The sequence below is a fragment of the Propithecus coquereli genome, unplaced genomic scaffold (genome assembly GCF_000956105.1).
Source record: "Propithecus coquereli isolate 6110/MARCELLA unplaced genomic scaffold, Pcoq_1.0 Scaffold121, whole genome shotgun sequence".
Classification (NCBI taxonomy): domain Eukaryota; kingdom Metazoa; phylum Chordata; class Mammalia; order Primates; family Indriidae; genus Propithecus; species Propithecus coquereli.
The window spans coordinates 695,639-711,537 of NW_012136192.1; the positions used below are offsets into that span (position 1 = coordinate 695,639).

The 15,899-nt window shown below is 48.0% G+C and overlaps 1 protein-coding gene across 1 annotated transcript in view; it reads left to right on the plus strand.

The window, feature by feature from the left end:
• LOC105827479 (chromosome unknown open reading frame, human C17orf67) overlaps positions 1-13,809 on the plus strand; it is a 14,990-nt gene extending 1,181 nt beyond the window's left edge. Inside the window, exons 2-3 of the mRNA XM_012665674.1 lie at positions 220-341; positions 13,676-13,809. Coding sequence (XP_012521128.1) covers positions 220-341; positions 13,676-13,792 — 239 coding nt within the window. The 3' untranslated portion in view covers positions 13,793-13,809. The remainder of the gene's footprint in view (positions 1-219; positions 342-13,675) is intronic.
• The last annotated feature ends 2,090 nt before the right edge of the window (positions 13,810-15,899 follow it).

The window sequence follows — 15,899 nt, forward strand, 5'->3', positions numbered from 1 at the left end:
AAAGGAATAGGCATTGCAAATCAGTAAATATATTTAGGTTGTGCAGCTTTTGCTCTAAGTTAACCATTTTAGAAACAATTTAAAATTCCTCCCTGGGCCCTCTGGAATGCCAAGTCCTTTGGGACAGGCCCCTGAGAAAGAACGTTAGTGTTTTAACCAAAATCGAACGTGCAAATCCTTTGCCTCTGACTGTGGAGATGGAGTATGAGAGTCCTTAAGGCACCTTCTTGACTTTTCCAGAGGCCTCTCCGATTCTGAAGGAAAAGGAGGCCAAACAGCTCCTGAGATCCCGGCGACAGGACCGGCCCAGCAAACCCGGATTCCCTGACGAGCCAATGCGGGTGAGTGCTTGGCTCTGGCAATTTTAAAGAAAATGCAATATTGGAATGCTCATTCATTGTAAAACTAAACTAGGTGTTGGTCCTAGCGTGGGCTGCTAGTTGGGCATCCTGCTAGAGTTTCAGGTCTAAGGTACACGCAATCTCAGCCTTTACCTCCGTGCTTTCTCCTCTGGAGGCGCCAGCCGACTTACCTGCTGTGAACACAGGAGGAAATGGTAGAAACAGTGGGGCCCACGGCGGCAGCCCCAGAATCCTGATGGACTGCTGAGTGTCCCCCCTGACCTGGCTGCTGGGAAGCTGTTCCCTTTAGCTGAAGCCAAACCCATCTTCTCCCTCTTCCCTGGGCCCCAGGCGGCCTGGGCAGGGATGGTCTGTCTAGGCAGGCAGAATCTCTGTCCCAGCTGCCTGTGGGGTCCTGCCCGGATCTTGTCCCTCTGATTTTGGTCTCTGGTCTCAGCTCTGCCGTGTGGGTTCATGGTGTCCACCTGCCCAGTCTTTCTGAACCAGGCACCCTCTCCTGACTTCCTTTTGTGAGTTTAGTGGATGCAACTAGAGCTGGACCCAGTTCAGGCCGTGCTTGGCTGCTCCTGTGGCTAAAGCAGTACTGACTTTCATGGTATTTTTGCCCCACCCAGGTGAAGGGAAGTAGCAGTGACCCAGTAAAGTTAGGGTGTCTGTGGCCCAGGCTGGTCTCCCATCCTGGCCCCTTCGTCTGGGCACCACGCTCTTTCTCTCCTTCCTGCCTCTCCATGTCAAGGCCCAGAAGGATCTGCATTTACCTCCAGTCACCGCGGAATCATGCACATCATTGGATCATTTCGTTTAAAAGGCTCTTGTTAAGCTGCAGTATTGCACGATGATGAAGAGTGTGGGCTCTGGGCTCAGACTGGGTTTGAATCTCCCCATTTTCCAACTGTGCAACCTTGGGGAAGTTCCTTGCATTTCTGTACCTCAGTACTCTCATCTATAAAATGGGGATATTAAGTATTATTACTTATGTTACCATAACATTTTTATGGTAAATAATAATACAAAGTCACAATTTTATGAGGTTAAAATAAAATAATTCATAGTAAAGTCCTTGGAATGGTACTCAGCAAATGGTAACGACTTTTTTGAGTATTAAGTACCAGGTACCCGGCTAGGGCTGAGGCCGTACAGTGGGTTGCCAGGGTTTCTGCTCAGAGGCTGTGATGGAGCCGGAAGTGAGCAGATGGCTGCTATATAGTGTGACAAAAATGAATCCACTTCAGGCTGTTAAGGGTGGATGTGGCTTTTTTGGAAGAAGAAGAAAAATAAGAGGTGGCTCAGAATATCCAGGTGCAGGGTAGGAGGGGACTGGGAGATGGGCAGGCGCAGGACCAAGAAGGGTTTGAGTATCTTGGACTTCACCTTGTGTTCTGTTGAGAGCAAACCGAAGGATTTTTCAAATGAGGGAGTACAGATCTGGGCTTTAAATAGATGGTTGAAGCAGTTAGAGGAGAAGAGGCCCATGATTAAAGTCTGGGGACACCAACACTCAGAGGTGGGCAGAGGAGGAGGAATTTGGAGCGATATAGAGAGAAGCTGGGGTGGGGGGGCAGAGGTGAGGAAGGAGGGTGGGTGGAGGTGAGGGGCATGGACACGACAGCCACGGAGGAGGATGCCTGGAGGAGGGCATTGAGCGGGAGGGCTCTAACTGGCCCCCACGTGCTTTTGGTGTGATGTCTGGAGTGGCCATTCCAAAGGCTCTTCCTTGGGGACCCAGGGGGAGTGGGGACTCATCACAGGCCCCATAGCAGGTGCTCTGCTCCAGGCACACAGGAGGCAGCTCTAACGGATTCCCAAGCCTGCCACCTGACGTTCTCTCTGCCAACATCTGCACCTGGCTCTTTTGAACTGTGATTGCGGAGTAACAGCTTTTGCCTGAACTGAAGGCGCTGTGGGCATCAGTCAGCAGGTGGTTTGGACCTTGCAGTTTGGCTTCCTGCCTCCAGCCCTTCCCCCACCATCCCCATGCCAGCCTACACGCCATGCTAGACTTTGTCCCTAAAACTCTGCTTTGTGTGGTCCTTCCCCTGCTCAAAACTTCCAAAAACGCTGTCTCTGTTTGCCTTTTTCTGGCTTATGGTCATCATCTCCCTTAATCTTTGACAACTCTCTGCTTGCCTCCAACTTTGCAATTTACTATTTGGAAAAGTGGTCATGTAACTTGACTTACCATTGAAATGTGAAATAAATATGCACTCAATTATTTGGTGGTTGGTCTACACCCGTAGTTCTCCTCCAAGGGGGATTTCGCTTCTGCATCCCTAGGGACATTGGACAATGTTTGGAGGCACTTTTGGTTGTTACAACTGTTGGGAGGGGGGTGCTATTGGCATCTCGCAGGTAGAGGCCATGGATGCTGCTACACATCCTACTATGCACAGGGCAGCCCCCCACGACATACAATTATCCGGCCCAAAATGTCAATAGTGCCGAGGGTGAGGAACCCAGTTTACACAATCCCAAGTAGCCTCTTTCTTGCTCACCGTGTGTCGCTCTGTGTCTCTCTCATTCTTGTTTACAGTTACACGCAGTCACACAGAGAATTGGTTGAATCAGCAAGTTGTTTTTGGTGTCATATTTTTCTAGGTATGTGTTTCTTAACTTTGGTTGCATACTGGAACCACTTGGGGAATTTAACATTCTGATGCCTGGCTCCCACTCCCGGAGTGGGGACCTGAGGTGTCGCCTGGATGTGGGGGATGGGGTTAAAGCCCCCCGTGGTGCCAGTGTGCAGCTGAGGCTGACAGCCACGGTGTGGGGCCTTCTGGGAGAAACCAGCCACATGCAAAACCAGCCACGTGTGAAACCAGCCTCCTGTGGTCTAGTTGGGAGCACAAAGGCATTTAGAAAGCAGCTAAATGTTGAACTAAGTGGTATGGAGAGTAAGTATCTTAGTTGTTTAGACCCAGTTTAGACAGAGAGAGTGAGGGAGTCGAGTGGTGGGTGCAGATCAAGATGAGCCCTTTGCCGGGCGCGGTGGCTCACGCCTGTAATCCCAGCACTTTGGGAGGCCGAGGTGGGAGGATCGCTTGAGCTCAGGAGTTTGAAACCAGCCTGAGCAAGAGCAAGACCCTGTCTCTACTATAAATAGAAAGAAATTAGCCAAAAACAACTAAAAATAGAAAAAATTAGCCAGGCACGGTGGCGCATGCCTGTAGGCCCAGCTCCTTGGGAAGCTGAGGCAGGAGGATCGCTTGAGCCCAGGAGTTTGAGGTTGCTGTGAGCTAGGCTGACGCCACGGCACTCTAGCCTGGGCAAGAGAGCGAGACTCTGTCTCAAAAAAAAAAAAAAAAAAAAGAGAGATTCACTTTAAATAATTATGCCCTTTTCGAGAGGCCTTCCTGATGCTTCTCCCCTGCCCCGCGAATCAGAGCCTCCCTCTAGCATAGCACTTGCAGCACAAGATTGCTATTTTTGACTTTTCAATGTCTCTCCTTGCAGACTGTTCTAAATTGAGGAGATGGACTATTAGTTTCAATTCTGGGTCCCCAGCACCAAGCACAGTACAGTATTGGCATTTAGTAAATGCTCATTACTTATTTCTATTCCTTTCTTTGCCTCTCCCCAGGGGAGATATTTTGTGGGACATAACTCTGCTGTAGAATCTGGAGGTTATTTCAAAGAAATCTTTTCTATTGCTTCACTTAAACTCATTAAATTTCTCTTAATCTTCTCAGATTTTAGGGAAGAAATTGTTTGCCAATCTCTGGGGTGAACCATGGAAGAAATTCTTTAAAAAGATGACATTTAAGCTTAAATTATGTCTTTTGTGATTGTATTTGTAAGCGCTTGCGTACCTTGGGAATACGCCTTTCTAGGAAGTGTTCCATTTTGGCCTGTGATCCTTTAAGGAATGTTCTTGTTGGGCAAGTATAAATCATTTTAGCTTTATTGTAAGTAGATTTTGTAAAATATACCTTCTCGTTTAGCCACTTGACAAATGTATGTAGTGACTCCATTACCCTTTTGTTCCTCACGGTCTCAAAGACTAGTTCAGAGTGAGGGATGTAAATTGCTCCCAGCACTGATCGGTCTTCCTCTAGGGCTGAGTGTCCCAGTGCAGTTAAGTTCTGAGCCACCCTGCAGTCTGTGTGATCACCTTGCTTCTCCTAATGAGCAAAATAATCTTTTCAAATGTCGGTGGATTTTATTTCTGCAAAAATGTCATAAGAAGGATTTTGCCTTCTTGGCAAAAGTTCCTACCTTGATGTATTAACTGTCCACTTTATGATTCCCAGCTAAGATCAAGTTCCAGTGGGTATTTAATTTCATTATCACATCACTCCAGTGTCATAATAAAGGACTACTTCCATTTTCTGCTCTGATTACTAAGAAATGTTTTACTTAAATCATTACAGTTGGCATCTGACATGGGACGCAGATAATGGTTTTTGTTTTGCTTTAATTTTTTCCCCCTTAAAGAAAGGAATCTAAAGAAATTAAAACTTATTTTCCATCTACCCCTTCTTTCTTGGTCCAGGAACATTTGAGATTATCATTAATGCTGGGTTGTTTCTAACTCAGCCAATGCAGTTGTTGAATTTGTGGTTTTCGGCTGATTTGCAGTTTGCCTTTTCATCTTTGACTAATGATTGCTGTTCAGCCTTTGTGGCATATTCATTTTCCTAACATTTTAAATAAATAGTGAAATGTCATGGAAACCAGTGCTGGTTTCTTTCTTGTTCTCTGTGTGTGTCTGTGTTGGTTGTTTTTCTTCGATGATGATTTCAGCTGCTGTTTAGGAGTGTGAAATATATATTACTTTTTGATGCTTTTTATGCACATTTGGCCTGGGCCATTATAATAAGCAGACTGGCACAGATGTCAAGGAAACTTCCAAGGAGGATTTAGTTAAGATTATGGGAGAGAGTAGTCATTTCGTTTATTCATTTGCTCATTTATACATTTCTCCAGGGGGCTTATTGATATCCTACTGTGTGCCAAGTACTAAGACATACACCAGGTTTACCTTGGTCATTGCCTTTGAAAAACTGGCTGGATAAGGCCGGGCGTGGTGGCTCACGCCTGTAATCCTAGGTCTCTGGGAGGCCGAGGTGGGCGGATTGTTTGAGCTCAGGAGTTTGAAACCAGCCTGAGCAAGAGCGAGACCCCGTCTCTACTAAAAATAGAAAGAAATTAATCGGACAACTAAAACTATATAGAAAAAATTAGCCGGGCATGGTGGCGCATGCCTGTAGTCCCAACTACTCGGGAGGCTGAGGCAGGAGGATCGCTTGAGCCCAGGAGTTTGAGGTTGCTGTGAGCTAGGCTTAATAAAATGTGAATCATCAGCAAAGCATGACCGGGCAACACAGTGAGACTCTGTCTCAAAAAAAAAAAAAAAAAAAAAAGAAAAACTGGCTGGATATGTGGCTGAGAGGGACAGGGATTAAATGAGTAAGGATGCAAATGAGCATGTCATTATCAAAGGTGCTGCATATCAGTGGTGACATTTGTTAATATCATCAGCGATCTCATCAGAAAAGTCTTTTTATATATTTTTTACATTTAAAAAAATATTTTTAGATACTGGGTCCCACTCTGTCACCCAGACTGGAGTGCAGTGGTGTGATCATAGCTCACTGCAGCCTTGAACTCCTGGGATCAAGTGATCCTCTTATGTGCACCACCACACCTGGCTAATTTTTCAAAGATTTTTGTAGAGACAGGGTCTTGCTGTGTTGCCCAGGCTGGTCTCAAACTCCTGTCCTCAAGTGATCCTCCTGCCTCAGCTTCCCAAAGTGCTGAGATTACAGGTGTGAGCCACCACATCCAACCAGAAAAGTCTTTAAGTACTAGGAAGCTGTCAGCTTCATGGTAGCAGACCCAAGTTTTCCAAAGCTCTAATTTGCCCCTGAGAGCCTGAATTTTATCATTGAGCAACAAATACCGTCAACTGTTTTCCCTGAGGTGATAGGCTCACTTCGTTCACTCTCAAGGTGTCTGCCAAACACTCACACGAGACACAGCTAGTTCAATCCTTGACACCAACAGTCGTGCACGCGCTTTTCCTTTGACGACCCGTGCACGTTGTCATGCAGCAGAGAGATGTGCAGCCTGCATACTCCCCGTTGGGTCACTCTCTATAGCTTCACCAGGGCGTTCTTCGGTGAAACTGGCATTTTAAGAATGTTTTATTTATTTATTTTTTTTGAGACAGAGTCTCGCTTGTTGCCCGGGCTAGAGTGCCGTGGCGTCAGCCTAGCTCACAGCAACCTCAAAGTCCTGGGCTCAAGCGATCCTTCTGCCTCAGCCTCCCGAGTACCTGGGACTACAGGCATGCGCCACCATGCCCGGGTAATTTTTTCTATATATTTTTAGTTGTACGATTAATTTCTTTCTATTTTTAGTAGAGATGGGATCTTGCGCTTGCTCAGGCTGGTCTCGAACTCCTGAGCTCAAACGATCCTCCTGCCTCGGCCTCCCAGAGTGCTAGGATTACAGGTGTGAGCCACCACGCCTGGCCTGTTTTTAATTTTTTAACTGGGAGAGTGGGTGGGGAAGGATATGAGGACCACAAGTACAGTTGGGTACCACTGCTTGGATTCCTACAGAGGTGCCAGTTGTTTCACCCACTGCTGCTTTGGCACATCAGTGCAAATGCCAATACGGTGAGAGGGCAAAGAATGTCGGAGTATTATTCCAAAAAGAATGCTATTCTCAAAATCGTTTTGACCTCATGGGCCCCTGAGGGGTGCACAGACTGTACTTTGGGGAACACTGTTCTAGTCTTTTCTTTAATAAACCTTTCCTGAAAGCTTCCTGTGTCCCAGTTCCTGGGAAGGATGCTCCCCTCCATGACCTCCAAGTGTACTCAGAGCTTTCTTACCTAATAGTAACCAAAATTAACAGCTTGCATTTATTGGATTCCTATTACATGCCAGGAATGGTGTGCCAAGCCCCCATAGCATTGGGGAACCATCAGGAGACTGGATAGTGGAGGAGAGTTTATTAAAGAGATTTTTTACAAAGCTGTGGGCAGGATTAAGGTAAACCAACAGGAAATGATGAAGTATTGGGGCTCATAACCCCTGGGCATGAAGGGGTAAGGGAAGCAATGCTTCCTGGAATTGGAGAGGGCACTCTGCCTCGGGGCTGTGGCCAATGGGACAGGGATGCAGCCAATTGCTGGGGTGAACCATGGAAATTCTATAGAAAGACAACCTTCAAGCTTTAATTATGTCTTTTGTGATTGTGTTCATACTCAGTGTGACTGTGACTCCTCAGAGATGAACCAGCAGAGTGAATACCCTGGCTTCTCTCTCCTCCTACCCTCTAATTCCCTGCTGATGTGTCCTCGAGGACAGGAAAGCCACAGGACAGGGGAGTCTGTGGTTACACTTCATCTGGGTCCCAGGGCCAGGTGAAAAAGGGGAGAGAATGGATCTGGAAGGACAAATGCGGGCTACTTATTTGGCACAGAACTTAATTTGTGTCATCTCGTTTGATCTTACTAACCCAATGAAGCAAGTGCTAGTGCAGTCTCCATTTTGCAGATGGCCAGATCGAGGCTGGAGAGGTACAATCTGGATTTGAATGATACCCAGACCTCTTAGCCGCTACGCCACACCGCCTGGCAAATGGGCAGGCGAGAAGAAGGCAACGTGAGTTGGCTTCAGTGTGCAGCTCCCATGGAATGGCTGAACAAGTCAAGCTATGTGCTGGGGAGTTGTTCCTTATTTATAAGACTCCACACTGCCTTTCTGTTCCTCTCAATTGCTATTCTTCTGGCCAAAGACTCCCTGGACAGGGCAGGAGCTCAGCTCAAAATTCACAAACGTGTCCAGCGAGCAGCTGGGGAATCATTGTTGGGTTCCACAAGGAGCCCTCTCACCGTCCGTCCTCCACCCCGGCTGACCTGGAGGCGTCATGCCAGGACACTGAGCGTATTTTGATGAGTTAGATGAAAACAACCACCATAACCAAAACAAATCCAAACTGCATGGGTCCTGGGGGAAAGAAAAAAAATTCAGGAAAGTTGGCCACTTCATAATTGCTTCCTTTGCAAATTCTCCCTCCACCTTTTAAATGACTATGTTTAACATAAGACGCAGAATTCCTAGAGGATGTTCTATTCACAGAAATTTAAAAACATAAAGGTCTAAGCTGGACACTTTGTTGAAGCTTTATCAATGTCATAGGAGCGTTTCCATGATTTAGGGTTTTTAGGGTATCAATACTTGCCAAAACAATTTAATCATGTCACAAATACTACTGCTTATGTCTACTCTCTCCGAAGGTGAAATGCTGCTTTTCTGATTAATGGCCTGCTGTTCTGGGTTACCTAAATATGTTTTTTTTTTTCCTGAGACAGAGTCTCACTCTCTTGCTTGGGCTAGAGTGCTATGACATCAGCCTAGCTCACAGCAACCTCAAACTCCTGGGCTTAAGCGATCCTCCTGCCTCAGCCTCCCGAGTAGCTGGGACTACAGGCATGTGCCACTGGGCCCGACTAATTTTTTCTATTTTTAGTTGTTTGGCTAATTTCTTCCTATTTATAGTAGAGACAGGGTCTTGCTCTTGCTCGGGCTAGTCTCGAACTCCTGAGCTCAAGCAATTCTCCCGCCTCGGCCTCCCAGAGTACTAGGATTACAGGCATGAGCCACTGTGCCCGGCCCCTAAATATGTTTAGGGATATATTTCATGCATACTTTGCAATTGTTCACATCCCACAATTATAGCACCCAGCCTTCCTTCAGGGCAACATCAATAACACACATTCCCCCAACTTAGAAATCATTCCCACCTTTATCTACTCTCTTTTGGAGGGAACATCAAGTTTTCATACCAATACGTGAACTGACCATGTGGCACTTGCCCTAAACAATATGAAGCAGGCCAATAAAGTTACTACTCTCAGGGACAGGTCACTGTCAACCACAGTGACCAGGCTATGATGGTCCAGAGAGCTCTGGGGGCCAAGGAGAAGAGGGGGCTGTCAGGGAATCTGAGAAGGCTTCCTGGAGGAGGTAACATTGAAGCTGAGGCCTGCAAAGTCAGCTAAGCATGAGATAGGAAAAAGAGAAGGCACAGAGGTGTTCTAGGCAGAGGGAACAGCAGGTGCTAAGGAAAGCTTCAAGATAGGATTGAGCATGGCCCATTCTGGGAACGCTGGAGAACAAAGCTCAGGCGGGTTGATGACGAGAGAAGCAGCTCAGGAGATGGGTGTGGCTGGATCATGGAAAGCCCGTAGCTGCATTATGGAATTGGAACTTTCTCCCGAGCCCAATGGAAGCCACGCATGTATTTTAAGCAAAGAAACAACATGGGCAAATTTTTAAAAAACATCACTTTGAAAAAGGATACAGAAAAATCAAGAGGGACTTTTTTGGGTCTTTATAATTTTCTATTTCCACAGGACTTAAAAAAGTAAGATGTATCACTATTGTAATAAAAATAAAGCCAATAAAGATATTTCAATTTTCATACTTTAAAAACCCACCCTGACAAAAGACCTGGACAGATATCTACCCAAGAAGATATACAGATGACAAGTAAGCACACGAAAAGATGCTCAACATCGCATGTTTTTAGGGAAATGCAAATTTAAGCAACAATGAGATGCCACTGTGCACCGATTAGAATGATCAAAATCCAGAACACTGATGGTACCAAATGCTGGTCAGGGTGTGGAGCAATGGGAGCTCTCACTCAGTGCTGTTGGGAATACAAAATGGTACAGCCACTTTGGAAGACAGTTTTGCGGTTCCTTGTAAAATGACACTTGCAATTCAGTAATTGCATCCCCTGTTATTTACCCAAAGGAGTTGAAAACTTATGTCCACACAAATACCTGCACACAGATGTTTGTAACAGCTTTATTCAGAACTGCCAAAACTTGGAAGCAATCAAGATGTCCTTCAGGAGGTGAATGAATAAATAAATTGTGGTACATCCAGACAATGGAATATTATTCAGTGTGAAAAATAAATGATCTATCAAGCCATGGAAACACATGGGGTAACCTTAAATGTATACTACTAAGGGAAAGAAACCAATCTGAAAAGGCTACGTAGTGTAGGATTCCAACTGTGTGACGTTCTAGAAAAGGCAAAACTATGGAGACTGTAAAAAGATAACTGGTTGCTGGGAGTTAGGCAGATGACTGGGCAGAGCAAGGAGGACTTTTAGGGCAGTGAAATATTCTGTGTGATGCTGCAATGGTAGATGCATGTCAACATGTATTTATCCAACCCCATAGAATGTACGACCCGCAGAGGGAGCCCTGATGTCAACTATGGACTGGGCGATAACAATGTGTCAATGCAGGTTCATCGATTGGAACGAATGTTCGGTGCTGGTGGGGGATGTTGATATAGGGAGAGGTTGTGTGTGCGAAGGGACAGGGGACAGGGGGTATATGGGAACTCTCTGTATCTCTGCTCAATTTTACTCTGAACCTAAAACTATTCTAAAAACAATAAAGTCTATTAAAAAAAAAAACAGCAAAGAAAACCACAACGAAAGGAAGGAGGTAAGACAAGAGGCGGGAGGCTGTGGCAGGGATCCATCGCCAGGGCTGGGGCAGGAGCGGGAGCAGAGGAAGGAGCATGGGGAGGAGTCAGCAGTGTCCACGGGAGTCAGGCTGCTCGATGGTGGGCATGGAGGGCAAGGAAGAGGAGCGATGTGGTGCCGCGAACAGAGATTTGATGAACCACCTTTGGTAGCCTGGGCGGTGCTCATGGGCCAGAGATTGCACCAGAAGATGGAGAGACAAGGTGAAGAGGGAAAGAAGAGACTTTTGTAACTGATTGAGACAAGAGAAGTAATGCTTTGTTCTTCTGTTTAAGAAGCGCCCTCTTTTGGGCATTGATTTATCACTTTTCTGCTTCGTGCATTATTTACATGAGATAATGCAATGCATAGCCACACCCAGAAAACCCACAGCCTGAACTGACTTTGCTGCAGACCAGAACACATTGGGAGGAGAAGGCCCGCCCCAAAGGCTGGAAGTGACATTCATGCGGATGAATGGCAGAGCACGAGCAGACTGAGAGAGGAGAAAAGACCTGCACCAAAGGAGGCTGGGTGTATTCAGAGGCTGATGAGCCACCGGAGGCAGAGTGGCCCTGTCATGGCCGCCTGCTATTTGTGCTTTCTGCCCCCTTCCCTGGCGGCAGCACACCCCTTGCTGCTCATGGTCCTGGCCTGGATGTTGGCTTTCTCTGCCCGCCCTGAGTCCCCGCTCCACCCTGCTCTGCCCCACTCTGTGCTCCGGGAGGCTGACTCCCATGGCCACACTCCCAGTTCCCTGGCCGGCTGGCTGCTGGTTGAGCTCGGCAGGAGATTGAGGGTACCAGGAGAGAGAGGACAGGGTGTTTGTCCCCCACTTCTTTAGCTTGCAAAAGCTGCACCCCATAAGACCACAGCAGTGCCACCCCAAGGCCCCAGCCCTAATGGCTCCTCTAACATGGGCTAGCGTGATCATGGCTTTCCTCTATTGCTAGTGCCTGGGTGCCAGAATATTCTATGATGGTTCCCTTGACCCTGCTCACATGGCTGTGAATGCTCCCGTCATTAAAGTTTCTTCAGGAGAACCATTTGAGGGAGAAACTGTGGTTCTAGAGAAGCGCAGGGACTAGCAAAAGCTGTCAACGACCGCCATGGATTGGGGTGGGTGGGCAGGGCCACTCCCTGCTGCTGTGAGGAGTGGGGGAAGGGGGCGGATCCTACAAAAAGCTGTCCTCACCTGCTGGCTTACAAGGATGTCCTCCAGAGTTGCAGACGAAACCCGAGAGGTAGAGATAGTCACCGCCTTCTGCCTCCTTGCAGGCAGGAAGCACTGGTGAGGGCCTCCGAGGAGGACATTGCCTCTGCTGGTCGCTTTTGGCCCTTTTGGGTCACTCCGTTGATGTGGAGCAGGGATGGGGGGTGTGGGGTGGGAGGAGTGCAAGGTGGAGGGATGGATGGAGGCGTCAGGAGGCTGGTAAGGCCACAGAGAAGGGCAGCATCAAACAGGGCAAGGAGCTGCTTCCTATTGTGGACACGACAACATATAAAGCTGGCTGCATTTCATAAAAATGGAATCATACAATACGTGGTTCTTGGTGACTGGCTTCTTTCACTTAGCATGATGTTTTCGAGGCTCATCTATGTTGTAGCATGGATCAATACTCATTCATTTTAATTGCCAAACAATATTCTATTGAATGGATGCACTACATTGTTGATGGACAATTGAGTTGTTTCTACTTTGTGGCTATTATGAATAACGCTGCCGTGAACATCTATGTACAAGTTTTTGTGTGGACATCCATTTTTGTTTCTTTTTGGGTATACACCTGTAAGTACAATTGCTAGCTGGGAGTACAAACGGTAACTCCATGTTTACCATTTTGAGGAACTGCCAGGTTGTTTTACAAAATGCTCCTCTGTCTCTAGTAACATTTTTGTACTTTAAAGTTATTTTTGTTTGATATTAGTATAACAACTCTAGCTTTCTTCTGGTTGTCCCTTGCCTTTTAAAAAAGGTGATGTAGCCATAAGTAATATATTATGTAGTTATGCATATTTTGAGCTTTATAGAAATGGGGTCACGGTATCAATGTAGTCTAGTTGAACTTGCTGTTTTCACTCAACCTGCTATTTCTAAGACCTACGTAAGTTGTTACATGTAGCTACAGTACAATTTATGTTCACTGCTGTATAATATTCCACGGTGTGACCCTACCATCGTTTATTGATCCATTCTCTTGTTAGTGGATATGCGGCACGTTTCCAGTGTTTGGCTACTACAACGTTATTGCTGCTATAAACATTCTTATACACCTCTCCTGATATGAGTTTCTCTTGTTCTCAAAGCAACCAGCGCTGTCACCACTGGCTGGGAACTTGTTAGAAATGCAAATTCTTGAGCCCCACCCAAGATCCACTGGGAGCTCTGGGGCTGGGTTTGGAAGTCTGTGTTTTAATCAGCCGTCCCGGTGACTCTGACATCTGATAGTTTGAGGTGCACTGCTCCAGGGCATACACTGGGAGTGAAATTTCTGGATTGCAGGCAGCTGGTTGTTTTCCAAAGTGGTTGTTCCCTGTTACACTCCGACAGCGTGTGCGTGAGTTTCCACGGAGACGCACCCTCTCAGCACTTAGTATTGCCGGACTTCTTTATTTCGCCCGCCGAGTGGGTTGACCTGACTGGTCTCCCCTGAGAGAGGCAGGGCCGTGGCGGGTGATTTCTCCTCCCCGTCTGCCTCCCACCCTTCCTCTGTCTGAGGAGCCAGACAGGGTGCTGCCACAGCATGCTTACTGGCAGCTCAGCTGTCGCTGTGGACACAGCCTTCTTCAGCGCGGGTTTGTTCCGACAGGAGTACATGCACTACCTGCTCGCCCTGGAGCACCGCGCCGAGGAGCAGTTCCTGGAGCACTGGCTGAACCCTCACTGCAAACCCCACTGCGACAGGAACAGAGTCCATCCCGTGTAAGGGGCTTGGGACCGGCCATGGTACGTCCCCTTCTTCCAGGCCTTCTGTCTGGGGGGTTGGCGGGGGACAGCATGGCATGGACTGGGGACTCTCCGCACCATGGTGTTGGGGGACCAGCCAGATAGGTGGTCAGCAGTCAGGGGTGGCAAGAGCGAGGCAGGGAAGATGGGGGAGCCGGGCTGAGGGGAGCCCGCAGGACACACAGGGGAGCCTGACCTCTGTTGAGTCCCTAGGAGATCCCGGGTGGGGCGGGATGTGGCCCTATTTGCCATTCAGAGAAGATCAGTCTGGAATCCAAATGTGGAGAAACGTGGCTGGTTGCGACTTGGGTCTCTCCAGGTGGGGTCGGCATCGTGGGAGTGACCCGTGCCATCCACGACGTCATCGCCGTCATCATCGTCACATCGCCATCGTCACTGCATCAGCAGCCTCTTTCCCGGGTCTCGCTCCCGTTCCCCCACTGCCCTCCCACAGCCACCTCTGCCTTCCCTCCTCCCTGGCCTTCCTCCTTCGGCCCATCGGCAGGGGACTGCTCAGCGTCCCCAACGCACCCCACACGCCCGCCTCTGCACCTCTGTTCCCAGAGGAGGCCGTTTGCTTCTCCCTGTCTGTCTGTCCTCATCGCCTTTCCCGCCTTTCCAAATCCTGTATATAAGGTAGCAAAATTCCTTCGGAGGTTAAGCCCAGGGAGTTTCATTTCTCCTCTGAAAGTTTTATGGGACCAAGCAGGACAGGATATAACCAGGTAGTTTATCATCTGTGGCCAGGAGAAATCTTACGTCTTTGTTGTTTATTTTGTGCTACCGTGAGAGGTTGACAGAGGGACATTCCCGTTAGAGTATCACTGTATAGTTTTCAGGTTGCTGTCACATCAAAGCTCTCATTTGATCCTCTTAACACCCCGCTGTCACTGCAGGGCATGCACTTTAACCCCATTTTATAGAAGAGCTAACTGAACGTGAGTAGGCTACTAACTCATGCTACGCGGCGGTTGGTATGTCAGTTTTCTGACAACTGCAATCCCGCATGATTCATGCAGACTATACTGCTCAGTCCTGTGTGTGGGTCAGGGGCATGGAATCCCTCAGAGGGGCTTTCACAGACAGTGAGAGGGTCGCCTACTAGGAGTGGAATAGAAGTTCTGCTTTTGAGGGGTACAGGTTGGGCCGACATCCCTCTTCTGTCCTTCTGGCCTCGGGAGCCCTGTTCGAGGTCAGGGTTCTGGTGTGCCTGGGCTGGGCTTCTGACCCCTAGGCTGCTGGCCGTCCCTGCACTGACCTTCGTCTTCCAGCGCTGGAAGCCCTTGCTTGGCTTCTTCCAGAAAACAGGAGTGTGGAGTAGTTAGATGCTCAGACTCTGGAACTGGCCAGGGCTGGGTTTGAGTCTGTGGCCTTGGGCAAGTTGCCTAACCTCTCTGAGTCTCTGTTTCTGCCTCTGTAAATTGGGGTAATAATGATGTCTAAGAAGCCTGGAACACAGTCAACAGCTCCATAGATGGGAGCACTTATTACCGTTGTGCAGTCCAGGCAAGAGGAGCGGTTTCTGGGTTGTGTGAGCCCCACCGTAGCACCCTCCAAGGCGTGACTGAGTCCTGTTCCTCCTGGTGGGACAGGCCCTGCTGGTGAGCCAGGGGTCTGGCTCCTGTGAACACAGGGTTCCCCAGAGGCCTCACTCCAGCAGCTCCCACATACACAAAGACAAGGAAGCAGCAGCTGGAGGGATGTGTCAGTTTGAAATTTGGAGTCAGCTTTCGGGGGCTGAGTCTGCCAGTCACTGGCTGAATAACCTTGGGAAAAAAATTCCTGATTATACAATTTCATCATCTGTAAAATGAGGATAGTAATAGGTCCTCCCTCACTGGTGTTCTAAGGACTGAAAAAGTCAATGCCCGGAAAATAGTGTTGCCACACACATAGGAAGTGCTCATGAAATGACAGCTGAATGGCTGTTTGCTCCTCCTTAGTCTCCTCTTCCTCTTCCTTAGTCTACTCCTTCTTTCCTCTCCTCCTCCTACTTGTTCTTTATCAACATCATCATCGCCACCACCACCATCTCCATCACCACCACCATCATGATCATCATCACTGCCATCACCACCACCACCATC